Below are 15,628 nucleotides of genomic sequence, written 5' to 3' on the forward strand. Positions count from 1 at the left end.
AATGGGAAAAGATAGTTGCAAAAGACATATCAGATAAAGGGCTAATATCGAAAATGTACAAGGAACTCACCAAACTTCACAATCACAAAACAAATAATCCAGTGAAGAAATGGGCAGAAGATATGAACAGACACTTCTCCAAATCAACCTTTTTAACGTAAACAATTCATTGGCATTGGGTACATTAACCTTTATCTCCTTCTAAAACATTAATGTCGCCAAATAAAACTCCATACCCATTAAGCAGTTATTCCCTTCTCTACCCAGACCCTGAAAGCTACCAGTCTCCTTTCATTTCTGTAGATTTAGCTATTCTGGATATTTCATACCATATGTGACCTTTGTGACTGGCTTCTTTTACTTAGCATAATGTTTTCAAGCTTCATCTGCATTGTAGCATGTATCTGTACATCATTTTTTTAATAGCTGGATGATATTCCATTGTGTATACCTCAGTTTGTTTATCTCTTCATCACTTATGAACGTTAGGTTGTTTTTGTCCTTTGGCTACTGTGAATTGCTCTGTGAGGAACATGTGCATAAAAGTATTCAAGTACCTGTTTTAAATTCTTTATGGGGTGGGGTTGCTTGGGTAGCTCAGTCAGGTGAGCATCTTACTTTTGATTTCGGCTCAGGTCATGATATCACCATCATGAGATCAAGCCTTACATTGGGTTCTGTGCTAGGAGTGGAGCCTGCTTAAGAGTCTTTCCCTTGCCCTCGTCCCCTCCCCTGCTCATTCATGTGCATTCATGCTCTCTCTCACTCTCTCGCTCTCAAAAAAATTATTTTGGGCATATACTCAGGAGTAAAATTATTGTGTCATATGGTGATTCTATGTTTGACTTTTTGGGGAATTGTTATACTGTTTTTCATAGTAGTTGCACCATTTTTATATTCCACCAGTAGTGCACAAGAATACCAGTTTTTCCACAGCTTCGTCAATGCTGGTTATTTTCTGTTTTGTAAAATTATCGTCACCGTGGGGCATAGGAAGCGATATCTTATTGTGGTTTTGATTTAAATTTCCCAAAGGATTAATAATATTGAACTTCTTTCTATATGCTTGTTTGTTGGAATTTGTATTTTCTCTGGAGGAAAGTCTGTTCATGTCCTCTTCTCATTTTAAAATTTTGTCGTTTTGTTGTTGAGTATAAGAGTTCTTTGTATACTCTAGATACTAGGCTCTTATCAGATATATGATATGCAAGTATCTTTTTAAAGTTATCTTTTCACTTTCTTAATATCCTTTGATGCATGAAACTTTTCGATTGAAATCCAATCTATGTTTTATTTTTTTTCCTTTTTCTCAGCATGCTTTTGTTGTCAGATGTAAGAATTGCCAATTTCAGGGCCATGAAGATTTACTCTTATGTTTTTTTCCAAGAATGTGATAGTTTTAGCTCTTACATTTAGGTTTTTGATCTATTTTAAGTTTTCATATATGGTATGAAGTAGGGGTCCATTCTTTTGCATTATTTTTCAGTTTTTCACCATTCAATATGTTGTTAATTATGAGGTTTTCATAAATGCCCTCTATTATGTTGAGGAAGCAACCTTCTGTCCTGGTTTTCTAAGAATTTTTATCAAGACAGGTTGTTGGATTTTGCCAGTGGCTTTTCTTCATCAGGTTAGATGATTATTTTTAAGTCTTTGGTTTACTAATATGGTTTATTACATTGTTTGACTTTCTTGTGTTAAACTACCATTGCAATCAGAATAAATCTCATTTGGTCATGACTTGTGATTTTTTTTAAAGAGAGAGAGATCATGAACACAGTAGGGACAGAGAGATAGAGAATGGGAGAGTCGCAAGCAGGCTCCATTTGGGTGTTGAGCTCACGAATCTCGAGATCATGACCTAAGCTGAAATCAGGAGTCAGATGCTTAACCGACTGAGCCATCCATGCCCTCTTGTGGTTTTTTTTCTTTTCTTTTCTTCCTTTTTTTTTTGCAATTTTTTTAATATACTTTTGAATTTGGCTTGCTAGAATTTTTGTTTTTTGTTTGAAGACTTTTGCATCTATGTTCAAAAGGGATGTTGGCTTGTAGTTTTCTTGTAATATCTTTGTTTGGATTTGGTATTAAGTTAATGCTGGCATCACAGAATGAATTAGAAAGTGTTCCCTCCACTTCTATTTTTGGGGAGAGTTTGAGAGGATTAGTGTTAATTCTTTAAATGTTTGATGCAATTTATCCATGAAGCTATCTGGTTCCAGACTTTCCTTTGGTGGGAGGTTTTTTTCTTTGATACAATCTATTTATTATTGGTCTCTGAAGTTACTCTATTTCTTTTTGAGTCAGTTTTGGTTATTTGTGTGTTTCTAGGAACTTGTCCATTTCATCTAAGTTATCTGATTTGTTGGTATACAGTTCATAGCATTTTCTTATAATCCTTTTTCTTTCTCTGGAGTCAGTAGTAATTTCCCAATGTGATTGTTTCAATACAAAACCCAATTATGTGCTTCTCTGTGATAGTGTCTCACAGCCTAGAGAGTAAAATCCACCTTGCTACTTAACTGAAAAAATTATTCTGGTTTTTTTCAACTCTTATTATTAATATATTAATAATTTCTTGTCTTTCAGTACTTTGCATTTTGTTTGTGTTGATGCTTAGAGTTTCCTGAAGCAGCAATGCATTTTGCATTTCTGTTGCTTGTTCCTTGTGGCTTCATGCACTACTTCCACTGTCTGGAAAGTCCTCTCCATCTCTTGTACTCAAATGCCTGACATTTACACACACACACACACACACACACACGCACACGCACACAGGCATGTGACATTTGAGTGGCACTTAAATGGCATTTGAGCAAAATTGTAAAGAAAAATTTATATATGTTGATCTCATTTCTTTACAGTTTTTCTCAAATGCGCCTCACTCATCAGCACTAGCCCCTTTGGCACAATCATCCCATGTGTAAGCTCCCCAGGCATGCCAAAGCTGTTGAACTTTAAGTATCTTTGCTACTATCCCTATGTGATGACTTCCAATCTCTCTTTCTCCTGCCTAGATCTCCCTCTAAACTCTAGGCAGATGTCTTGAGCCACCTGTGAGACATCTTTCCTGGAACACCTGGGTAGCTCATTCAGTTTAGTGTCCAACTTCAGCTCAGCTCATGATCTCATGGCTTGTGCTTTCAAGCCCTGCCACAGGCTCCATGCTGACATCTCAGAGCCTGGAGCCTGCTTCAGATTCTGTGTCTCCCTCTCTCTGCTCCTCCCCAGCTTGCACTCTGTCTCTGTCTCTCAAAAGTAAATAAACATTAAAATTTTCTAAGACATCTCTCCTATATTCCAGACTGAAATCAGTATCTGCCCAGCCCTCTTACTTGCTTGACATGTTCCCTTTAATTATCATCTCTCTGGGGCTCCTGGGTGGCTCAGTTGGTTAAGCGATGGACTCTTGATTTCTGTTCAGCTTATAATCTCATGGTTTGTGAGATCAAACCCCACACCTGGGTCCATGCTGACAGTTCAGAGTCTGCTTGGCATTCTCTCTCTCTCTTTTTCCTCCCTTTGTCTCTCTCTTTCTCTTTCTTAAAATAAATAAATAAATTTTAAAAACCATATACATCTTTCTGAGGGCTTTACCATCTCCAAATAACCCAAACCAAAGCTCTGAGCCTCATGCCAGACACATCTTTTTCCTTAAACCATGACCTGTAGCATCAACTAGTAAAGCTTCTGTTGTGGGGAAGACACAGTGATCCAGTTTATATATATTCTCTGTTCTTCACTACAACCCAGAAATACCTAGGTGTTATTTCCACCTATATGAAGCAGCTGAGGCTCACTTAAGTGTGTGCCTTGTCTCTTCTCTACCACTTCTAACTGGCCAAGGCAGGATTCCAGGGTTCAAGCTCATGTAGCTCCCATTCAGTCCCAGTAATTCCTGACAATCTTTCTTTCTCTAAATTTCCACCGTCACCTTCACTCCTCTCTTTTGTTCACTCCTGACATCCGACCCAGTAGCAGATTCAGTGGCTCTTCATTTAAAATAAGCTGAGAATCTGAACGCTTTTTACACCTCCCCAGCTAACACCTTAGTCTCCTGGAATAATTACACAGTTTCTTAAATTATCTGTCTTCTTCTGTCTTTGCTCCTGACGGAGTCCTAAGCTTATCCTCCAGAGTGTTCCTTTTAGAACCTTTGTCAGATTTTATGTATTTTATATGTAGACTATATATTTAGTCACTTGCTCAAGCCTTCCAATGACTGTCCATCCCATTTAGAGTGAAAACCAAAGTTTGCCATGATGTGAAAGTCTTTACATACCTGCACCCCCGCCCTCCTGCCCCGAGCGCTGACTTCACCACCACCTCACCTCACTCTGGCCATAGCACTTCCTTGCCATTTTTCAGACAAACAGAGTACATTCTGGTGAATAGATCTTTATATTTGCTGCTTCCGTGACCTGGGACACCCTTCTCAGATGACTTTTTGGCCTTCTCCTGTACTTATTTCAGTTTTTTGCTCAAGTTACTTTCTTTCTTATTTCTATTACTTTCTTAACCTTCATGCCATATTCTTCTTCTCCTTCATGGCACTTATATCCACTTGCTATATTACATATTGTTTATTTAATCATTTGTCATGTATTTTAAGCTAAATGACAACAGAGGTTTGGGATTTGTTTGTCTTCCTCCTTATTGTTGAATGCTGGATCCCCGGACCTAAAACTATGTCTGGTATAGAAGAGGCACTTAATGATTGTTTTTAAAAAAATGAATAAAAGAATCAATGATTTCTGTCCCTGTTTCATACACAAATCATTTCTGACTTGGAGTGTAATAATAACATTGGTCTTGCTGACTCCAGTTTCAGTTCTCAAGCTTGCTGACTAAATGATACTTGAGTGCTAGTCTCTATTTAGAATCCTTTAATAAATCTCCATTTGCAGATTATACTTCCAGTTTTTTATTCTGATTACCAGGGTTAGGCTCCAGCCTTCAAAGGTTTTTTTTTTTAATGTTTATTTACTTTTGAGAGAGAGAGACAGAGCAAGAGTGAGCAAGTGGGCAAGGGTCAGAGAGAGAGCAGGAGACACAGAATCTGAAGCAGGTTCCAGCCTCTGAACTGTCAGCACAGGGACTGATGCAGGGCTCAAGCTCATGAACTCCCAGATCATGACCTGAACTGAAGTAGGGTGTTGTGCAGTCTTCAACTCTAACTTCTTTTTCAAGTTAATTCTCTTATTTGTTGATTGATTTCAATTTATTTCTCTAATGATCTGTTTCTTCAGCCTTAGGGAACTGTTTGCAGTTCCCCACATGAGCCTTGCTTTTTATACCTCTGTATTTTTGCACCTTCTCTTTCCTCTCCACAGAATATCATTTCCTACCTTATGACTTGACAACCCTCATACATCCAGAAAGACTTAGCTGTGCTCTCCTATTCTTTCTTCCATCATTATGTTCATGACATTGAAAATATTTCTCCTTAGGACTGTGGACTTCACAGGATAGGACAGGACTCTATCATTCTGTTTCTAACTGAAGTGACAGACACATTGTATGTGATAAATATTTGTTAACTGAAGATGTTTGCATATTGTTCTACTATTAGCTCTCCAGGTATGTTCTATTAAGTGTGTTGTTTCACTTCATTTTAAAACAAATTCAGTTTACCTCTAGCCCAGAGAAAGACTAAATATTTTCCTAGTCCTTTACTTGTGAATTAATCCTAATTTGGAGTAGGTTGAAGGGTTGGATAAGAATCTCAGGTGGAAATGAAGAAAATGAAGCATCCTTGTTGCACTATTTGAATTCTTCTTTGCTTTCCCCTAATTTTAAAATGACCATGAATGTCCTTACAGTTGGCTGATTTATGCAGAATATCAGTTTGAAGTCTCTTAAACATGAACATTTAAGTTCATGAAAACATAGCTTTTAATGTCTAGGTAGTTCCTCCATGACATCACTTGCTCTCTACTGACATTGAATCCTCTACGTGACTTTCATTCAAAAATCTGTTGGATTGTTCTCATCCCATCTCCTGTGTGGAGCTTCTAGGATTTCCTAATTGAGAGCCATTGTCAATGACTTTAGCATCTTGCTTAACTTCCCTTCCATTTCTCCAATTTGCTGCTGCTATAATTTTCCCATGGTGACCATGTAAATGAACTTGAACTTTGTATCCCTCACAACTTCTGGTAAGCTGAACTGAGAACCTCCTTTATTTTTTCAAGGAGGTTTTTATTTCTTAAAAATGGTATGAGCCAGGGGTGCCTGGGTGGCTCCCTCAGTATCATCGGACTTGAGCTCAGGTCATGATATCATAGTTTGTGGGTTTGAGCCCCACGTAGGGCTCTGTGCTGACAGCTCAGAGCCTGGAGCCTGCTTCAGATTCTGTGTCTCCCTCTCTCTCTGCCCTACCTCAGTTATGCTCTGTTTCTCAAAAATGAATAAACATTTTTAAAAAATGGTATCAGCCAGACGAATGGAAAAAGTATAATCAGCTTACATATCTTTGTTTGAAGTTTGAACTTTTAATACTAGTTGGTCCTTGGGGTTATAAAGAGTCTGAACCTGGGGGTTCCTGGGTGACTCAGTCGGTTGAGTGACTGATCTTACGGTTCGTGGGTTCAAGCCCCGCATTGGGCTCTGTGCTGACCACTAGCTCAGAGCCTTGGGCCTGCTCCAGATTCTGTGCCTCTTTCTCTCTCTGCCCCTCCCCTGTTCACATTCTGTTTTTCTCTCTCAAAAATAAATAAATATTAAAAAGACAAAGAGTCTGAACCCAGACTGCTTGGGTTTAAATCCTGGAAACTACTTCCTAGTTCTTTGACGTTGGGTAACCTGCTTGAGACCCTAAAGTGAATGTCAGTTTCATTCTATAAAATGGAGTACATAGTATTAGTATCTGCCTAAAAGAATGAGGTGAGGATTGCACACGTGCATGTTTATAAGTTGCAAAGAGTGGTTCCTGGCACATAATGAAAGCTGACGTTAGCCCTTCAAACTAGTCTCTGGGCCAGACCCTGAAATGAAAGTGAACAAGATATCAGGTCCCCTGTGCTCACAGAACTCAGCATTCCTGTGGGGTATTGACATTGAACAACTAAACCAAAATAAATATCTAATTGTGTTTTATGATAAAGACTGAACAATTTAAAAAAGAGATAAAAGAATACTTAAGGAAAAAGTCCCTGAGAACGTAACTCTAAGTAATCTAAAAGAGGAGAAGGAGTCAGGCATGGGGAAGAGAACATTTCAGGTTCAGAGAACAGTACAAATCAAGGCCTATAGGTGAGAATGAGCCTGGGTATTAAGGGAGGTAAGAAGACAGGTAGAGCTGAAGCATATTGACAAAGAAAGGGAACAAGTGAAGTTAGAGAGCAAATTGATGAGGCTTCAAGCATTCTAAGAAATTTCTTTTGAAACTAATTTCAATGGGAAGCCTATGAAGAATGTGGTATCTATTGTTTGTTACATGGGGTTTAGAGAAGGAGCCAAGGAAATGGAAAATAGGGGATATGTTTTAATTCTGTGCTATTTATGATAATAAATTTTAACAAATTTTGTAAAAAAGCAATTTTGAAATTTAGAGTTTCACTTGAAAATAATCTCCATAGTTACCTTCTTTGATTTCTCTGGAATTATCCAATAGTTTTTGATGTCCTCACATTGCTTTTAGGGGTTTTACCTATCTATCAAACATCTATCTACTTTTCCTTCTTTCTTTAAGTCAATAAATATTTACGCAATGACTACTTTTACTCTCATGTTCCTTAGACTTGTAAGGAAACAGACATTTAAAGGAATTATCTAATAATTATATTTGAAGTAGGTATTATAAAGGAAAACTAAAGCACTTAACAGAGGACTTCTGGCAGACAGATCATACAGCTTCCCTGAGGAATGAGTGAGAGGAAGCTACGTGAAGAGAAGTGGGAAAGTACTGAGGCTGGAAGACCTTACATCTTCTCTGTTAATTTAATATTTTAATTATTGGGCTGTTCATATCTGCTGGGCCAGGGGGAGATGTGGCAGAGCTTACATGTTAGATGCCTCAGTTAAATTAGTGTATGTAATAAGAAATGAAGAATCAGAATTGTGGGTAGTAAACTTCCACTTAGGATGCTTAAAGCAGCATTAACCTTTCGTTTTTTTTCAAATGGGGCTAAGAGGAAGGGATCACTGTTGAGATGTGTCTTATGCTATTTATGTCAAATGGGGAGATGCCCCCTGGGCCATTAGGCATTTTGTTTAAGGGGTTTAATATGAAAGTGTCAATACACTCCATCATGGGGAGAAAGACATTATTCCCAGGGAGTTGTTTCTCTAGACATGTTTAAATATAGCAGTGGAGGGTAAGGGAAGGTGGTTAGGTTATAGAGGACACACACTAAATGCAGACAGCTCTTGGGAACTGGAATTATTTTTCTTTACTCTTTAGCTGGGATGTTAAATTCCATTATTTCTAGCAATTTTTGTTCTTATGCCTGTCAGTGCATACTTAACAATAGGAAGGTCCATAATGTATGTTGTTTAAGTGATAAGTTGGCATATCTTCAGGTTTTTCAGCATAATAAAATTGGTGTCTTTGGGTATTTTCTAGGTTTGTGACTTGGCTTTTAGCCTGAAGAAAATGCTGATCCGACACAAGATGACTCACAATCCCAATCGTCCCCTGGCAGAATGCCAGTTTTGTCATAAGAAGTTTACAAGGAATGACTACCTCAAAGTGCACATGGACAATATCCATGGTGAAGCTGACAGCTAATGGTAGCTGTAAAGGAATTAAACATTCAGAAGGGCTCCTGATATGAAACCCAGATTTCTCTCACCTGATTAGCATAGCAGAAGTAGCCAAAAGTAATTCACTGGTTTCATAGGTCTTATTTTTGCCTACCTTTAGAGTTCATAGATGCATATGCAACAAAAAAAAAGAAAGAAATTCCTACTTTTACCAAAAAATGATACAAATGGAAAAAAAAAACAACTCTGTAGCCTTGCAAAATACTATGTGTGCTCTGTCTTATAAGATGGAAAAAGGAGTCATGGCTTTCCATTCTGGCTACCTCTCCGCGTGAAATGTATTAACATACTCATTGTTGGGCCTTTTTATTTCATTACTGTCTTTCTGTGTGTGTGTGTGTGTGCGTGCATGCACATGCTGGTTATTACTGATTTAGTCAGAAAAATTAACATACCAAAATATTTCATACAGATGAAGATAAGATCAAGGGTTTTTAAAGTATCAAGCATGATACAGGATAAAACTTGCTGTTTTGTGAAACACACCAAAAGTTTATCTTATTGATAGCTCCCTATAACAGGTCAGTTTAAAATAAAGAGGTATTTAAGAATGAAAGCATCTACTGAAATATTGCTCATTTTAGATAATTCTTCAGAAACACCTCTATTCACTTAGATGCAGACTTTCATGGTCTATAGTACTTTCATAAGATCTATGCAAAAATGACCATACACCTTAAATGTATATCAAGCTGACTCTCCTGAGTTTATACCAGTCATCTTTAGAAATTAAATATATAAATTTATATAACTAAAAATTAAAACAAAATAGATGCTCAATATTCACTGACTGACAGAGTATCAGCACGTTACTCTATCAGTTATGATGAACCTAGCCCTTCACCTGCACATCCCAGCAAAGTGCACAGAACGTGTTGGGACAGATGTAATAGAGTCCTTAGAGCATTAACATTCTTTTTCAAAAAAGACATTTCCCAGAATCTTGGCAGTAGGTGATTCTGAAACACTTTTGAATTGCCCTCAATTGTTTTATATAATTAAAAATCCAGAATAAAAACTACAAATCTGGCAATTGTTATAATTATCACTGATGCTTAAGGGAAATTGAAACAAGAAGTGTAATTTCTTCCTTTAGGTTATATTTCAATAAAATTCTTGAGAGCAACATACAATGAACAACTTGTTTTGGGAGAAGTTATGATAAGATATAAGAGTGCTGTCAAAATAGCATAAAGGAGTCCAAAAACCAGATGAAAGTCAAAATGAAGTCCAAATCACGAATTTTTCTACTTTAGAGCTCAAAGGAGAGGAAGTATAACTTTAAGTAAATTGGTTCTGATTTAAGAAGAAAGTTTATCTGAAGACACAGTTCTTTGAAGTCAGGAATCTTGTTTCAGAATTATGTGTTTGCTCAATTCCAGCTTTAAAAAGAAGCATAAAGATTCAATATAGAGATTTTAACTCTGTAAAACTACTAAATTTGGAACTCACTAGAGTTAACATTTAAAAATATAAATGTCAGATTATAATTTAGAAGATATCTAAGTATGGTTATATGAAGCATTTTTGTATCTGAAAATTATAGACTGTATTTTATAAAGATAGATTTTGGTCTTGTTTCTCACTATGTCATTTGTTTCAACAGTATATTTTTAGATCTAAAATGTTTTCAATTGAACACGATGGTGTGCTTAATATTTGAATATAAAAGGCCAGATGTAAAATTTGGTAGTGTGTATTATTTAAACACATTCTGCTCATTCCTTTGGATGCTACCTCTTCTGTATGGTAATCACACGATTATGTGATGAATGTGAAACTTGAAAGGAAGCCAAATACCAATTTTGTATAATCTCAGTGACTAAAGGTTTACAGATCTGCTGTAATTGGAAATTACCCTTGAAACCATGTTGTCGCCATGTTGTAGAATAAACTGATGAGAAAGAGGTGCTGGACGTTATCAAGCTGAAGGTTTATAGTCAAGGCAACTTTGGAAGATGGTGTGGAAAAACCTACTGGTCCCCAGTCTTGTATTTTCAAAGCACTGAAACCAAAGCAAGTCCTTAAGAGACTCTCTGTGTGCTGTTACCTTTACCCAAACATGATTATTTATAAGCATTTCAATTATATTAGGATTCATGTTCTGCAACTTTTAAATCAATTTTTTTAGGTTTCATTGAGAAATTAAGAACATAAATAGTCACATAGGAAAAGTCCTGTTGGCAAATGGGAGTACAGGTGCCCACTTGGAAGTGTCTTTCTCTACTCCTCTGCTGTGAAAGATTATGGCTCAAGTGCCTTCTTGGGAACAGGCCAAGCTCTCAGGTGCCCGTGAGATCAGGGCTACAGAATTTTAAGAGGTATTCAATAATATGGGTGGGTTCAGACATCCTCTTATAATCATTATCCTTGAGTATTAACATTCACAATATTTGCATATCTCGAATTCCTCCTTTTTAAATTTTAAAAAATTTTTAAAGCTTATTTTTTTTTAATTTTGAGAGAGATCATGTGGGAGGGGCAGAGAGAGGGAGATTCCTAAGCAGGCTCCTCACCGGCAGCATGGAGCCCAATGTAGGGCTCGAACTCATGAACCGTGAGATCATGACCTGAGCCGAAATCAAGATTCAGGAAGCTTAATGAACTGAGCCCCCCAGGTGCCCCTGAAGCCCCTGAATTCCTTCTTGTTTCACAATCACTGGCGTGTATGATGTCCTTCCTTCCTTCCTTCCTTCTTTCTTTTTATTTATTTATTTTTTTGGTTGTTGTTGGCCATATGGGCATCTTTATTGATTAATCATGATCAACAGTTGCAACATAAAAGTATTCATTAGTGATTCATTCTTTAGGTTATTATGAATAATAACGCTCCTTTTAAGAAACACATTTATATCATGTGTGGATGGGAGTCTGCAGAAAATCACTTTTATTCAGTGCTTCACAATGCAAGTACATTACTTTGCTCAAAATTCTTCTGATCTACTGCTGCCAACTCACTGGGTAAGTGTGAACATGGATTACAGGTCATCCAGCCTTCATTTGTGCACTGCTATGTCTTCCAACGCTGGAAAGGAAGGAAGGAAAACGGATAGGTACTGGAAATACTCACTTTTTCCTTCACTAATCTAAACATTGCTTATGAAAGCCATCTTGTGATTGTGAATATATGGAGATGGGTGGGTAGGAGGAAATGTGCCTTTTTGAAACAGATTTTATCGTTCATATTGAGGTGTGTTGGCGTGTATATAAATATAGGATTGTAAATATAGAAGAACTTCAGTAGCATTTTTAAAATTTTTTTAAACATTTATTTGTTTGTGAAAGACAGAGACAGACCATGAGTGGGGGAAGGGCAGAGAGAGAGGGAGACAAACTGAAGCAGGCTCCAGGCTCTGAGCTGTCAGGACAGAGCCCGATGCAGGGCTTGAACTCATGGACCACAAGATCATGACCTGAGCCAAAGTCAAGACGCTTAACCGACTGAGCCATCCAGGCACCCCTTCAGTAGCATTTTTTTTTTGAAATTTTTAATAAATCTGTATAAATCCCTGCCACGGTTGGTGTGAGCATGGTATTTTACTATAAAATTATAATTAGCACAGTTCTATAGTAAAATCCAAGTGAACATTTTTATCTTGTTTTTGATGATAGAAGAAAATATAGTTGCTCTTATTCCCAGGCTTCATGCATTTATGGTTTAATTCTAAGCATTTCTAGATTTGGCAAATATCTCTAAAGTTAAGCTGAGTTGGTCTCAGGACAGTAAGAAAAAACAATTTCCTTACATCTCATCTCACTGTTGGTCATACACAACATGTGAAAGGAACATCACTAAAAACAAAATTTGATTTATAGTAGCATCTCTGAGCAAAAAGTATCCTGAAGTTCACAAATATAATGTGTGATAAAAGTTACAGCTAATCTTTTAGGTATTCCCTTTCTCAAAAGTGGTGTTTTATCATCTTGGTGTTGCCCCAATCTTGTCCCCCAGAAACAAAAATCATCATCATCATTTTCCTCATCTTCGTAAATGTCCAGTGAGTGGATGTGGAGATGGTACATTCTTGTGATTTTGATTTCTCAGAATCAGCTAACGCACAAGCTCTTTGGAGCTGACTCCCATAGCTTTGACTACTTGGGATCAAAACTGTGTTATCTTCCCAGGTTGTTTATTTGTTGTGTGGCCAAATAGGAAACTAACTCTGGAGCCCTCAGGGTGGGCCATGTCAGGATATTCTAAATTTCCTCAGTTCATGAAATAGTGCAGAGTGCCATAACTACCTTAAACTAAAATAGTGCTGCTGATCCAATGTCCAAGTTTATTTTCTTCCTCTTAAAAAATGCTTAACAAAATACTATACAACAAATGTTTATATTTATTACAAAACAGTGTTTCTAAATATTCAATGGCATATTTAATTTCCTAATCCTGCAAAAGTTTAGGCAATGAGAGTAAGATTTTATTCCTTGGGCTCATGCCACCTTGGGATATTATGTAGCAGGAGGAAACTAAGATCTTTTTAAAAAATTTTTTCATGTCTTTTATTTTTATTTTGAGAGATAGAGAGAAATAGTGCGAGCAGGGGAGGGTTAGAGAGAGAGGGAGACACAGGATCTGAAACAGGCTCCAGGCTCTGAGCTAGCTATCAGCACAGAGCCTGATGGCGGGGCTCGAACCCACGAACGTGAGATCATGACCTAAGCCGAGGCTGGACGCTTAACTGACTGAGCCACCCAGGCACCCCAGAAACTAAGATTTTAAATAATGTTGATAATTTATATGTTGAAAATTGAGAAAGGATGTGAGACCACTGAAACTTGATTGAATCAATGTAAAGAGTTTATATGAAATATCACTGTTTCTAACAAGAAACACTATAAACTTAGAATTAATTCCACTTAGAAACACACACACACACACACACACACACACACACACACACAAATCCATTTGCCTTTAGAAAATTGTATAAAAAATGAAAAGAATCCTAGTTCACAGGAGACACTTGAAGCATTCCATTACTTCATTTTTAAATTTTGCCTTCTTGGAGAATATCAAATAATGCTCTTTTCTTTAAAGTTAATTTTGTCTGACATCTTTTGTTTAATATTTGACTGGTATATTCACCACCCCCCCTCAATCTTCTATTGAAAACTGTTCTGAGTATATGTAAATTTTAGATGTGTTTCTAATAAATAACCTATGGTAAGATTTCACATTTTTATCCTGTCCAGTGAAGCTGTGTGCTTTTCAGTCTGTGGTGATGAATTTGCCTTCCCTTACTCAGAGTCTCATGTAAAATCCATTCGGATGACTGACTGTGCTGATATTGGAGTCTGTATTCAGAGAGAAATAGGCTCTTTACACCCAACATAAGCAATTCATCATAGTCAATGTGTAAATCTGATAAAAGCCTGACATCGTCCAAGACCCTCTTTTGTATGATTCTCACTGACCCAAGGTAGCTACTGATGCACAACTTTAAGCAAAAGAGATACCTTAAAAAATATTCCAGGGCCTTTGATAGCATGGATGCAAGTATAACTGCTAAAATCTGAACAAATACACTTCCCTTATCAGGATTTAGTTGTTGAAACGGTATATCCTCTGTTTGCCCTCTAATGTTTGATAAAGCAACCCATAAAAAAATGGAAATGCTTTGGCTTCCAAGTCTATATATTTTTTTTCTTTCTAATGTATTAGCCAGCATCTAGAAAGCTGAAATTGCCTTTGATGAAAAAGGGGTCTGAAATTAACATCTATGAAATCAAAACAAAATATGCTCAGTAGGAACATAAAAGTATGGAAATGGGGAGCAATACCACATTTAGTTGATTCTAAAATTTATAGTTAAGTTGGCAAACGTGAATCTTTTATGGAATACTACATATAGTAAATGGGACTTATGCAAACTTAAATTTTGTGGAAATTAAGCAGTCACTACTTTTGACTGTCTTAAGTCTAATTTTATTATTGAAATGTAGGAAATCCTCTCTGACCTCACATTTTTGGTAATCAGGCTTACCACACTAGTGAAATAACCATTTGCAGCTCAAATTCTGCCTGGCAAATAGAGCACACAGCATCGTCCAGAACATAAAAAAAAAAAAAAAGAGTGTCAAGTGCAACATGCTAAGTGTCACCTTCAGCCTTTCTTGCTCTTTTCACTTGGAATTCATTTCTTAGTCTGTTCAGCTACTGCATAACTTCAGCATAGTCTCCAGTTTCACCTTCAGCTGGGCTTTGAGAATGACAAGTTGGTATTGTTTTTGGACTCAAATTATGATATTTATGATATTAAGTTGTATCCTTTCTGCTCCGACTATAAAATATGAAATTGGAACAGACAACTTTAGTTGATTAGGGTATTATTAAACTAATTTGTGAGTTGAGTCAATTGGCTTTATACCAATGAAAACTATTTCATACCCCTAATCACGCCAACTCAGTAAAGGGTATGGAGCCAATGTCTTCCTACAGATCCTGAGAGGGTGGCACAAAGTCAAGGGATTGAAAGAGGAACTCAAAATGTTTGTCCTATAGACCGGAATGTAATACTCTTCTAAAACTGGATAGATTGGAATTAAAATTTCAGGTAAGAGTAGTGCAATTTAAGAATTTCTATGTCTTTCTTAAGACTTTTATGTTACATAGCATGGAGATTAAACCCCCATCTCCTGACTTCTCTTTCTTCTCTTACTGAAGTTCAATCATATCACACTTACACAATACCAATTCTGAGTCTGAATTTGATATATGTTAATTTCCTCAACAGTGGAATGGATTTAATAGCATCTACTTGTTAACTTTGTTGTGAGAAATAAATCAGAAAATGCATAGAATTCTGCAAAGGATGCCTCACACATAACTGGGGTTCAAGAAGTAATATTGCCTCCAGGTAAT

The 15,628-nt window shown here is 36.9% G+C and overlaps 1 protein-coding gene across 1 annotated transcript in view; it reads left to right on the plus strand.

Moving 5' to 3' along the window:
* Window positions 1-10,677, plus strand: part of PRDM5 (PR/SET domain 5) — a 200,591-nt gene extending 189,914 nt beyond the window's left edge. The window contains exon 15 of the mRNA XM_029916908.1: window positions 8,564-10,677. Within this exon, the coding sequence (XP_029772768.1) occupies window positions 8,564-8,728 (165 nt within the window). The 3' untranslated portion in view covers window positions 8,729-10,677. The remainder of the gene's footprint in view (window positions 1-8,563) is intronic.
* The last annotated feature ends 4,951 nt before the right edge of the window (window positions 10,678-15,628 follow it).

Source organism: Suricata suricatta, chromosome 1 (assembly GCF_006229205.1).
Source record: "Suricata suricatta isolate VVHF042 chromosome 1, meerkat_22Aug2017_6uvM2_HiC, whole genome shotgun sequence".
Lineage (NCBI taxonomy): Eukaryota > Metazoa > Chordata > Mammalia > Carnivora > Herpestidae > Suricata > Suricata suricatta.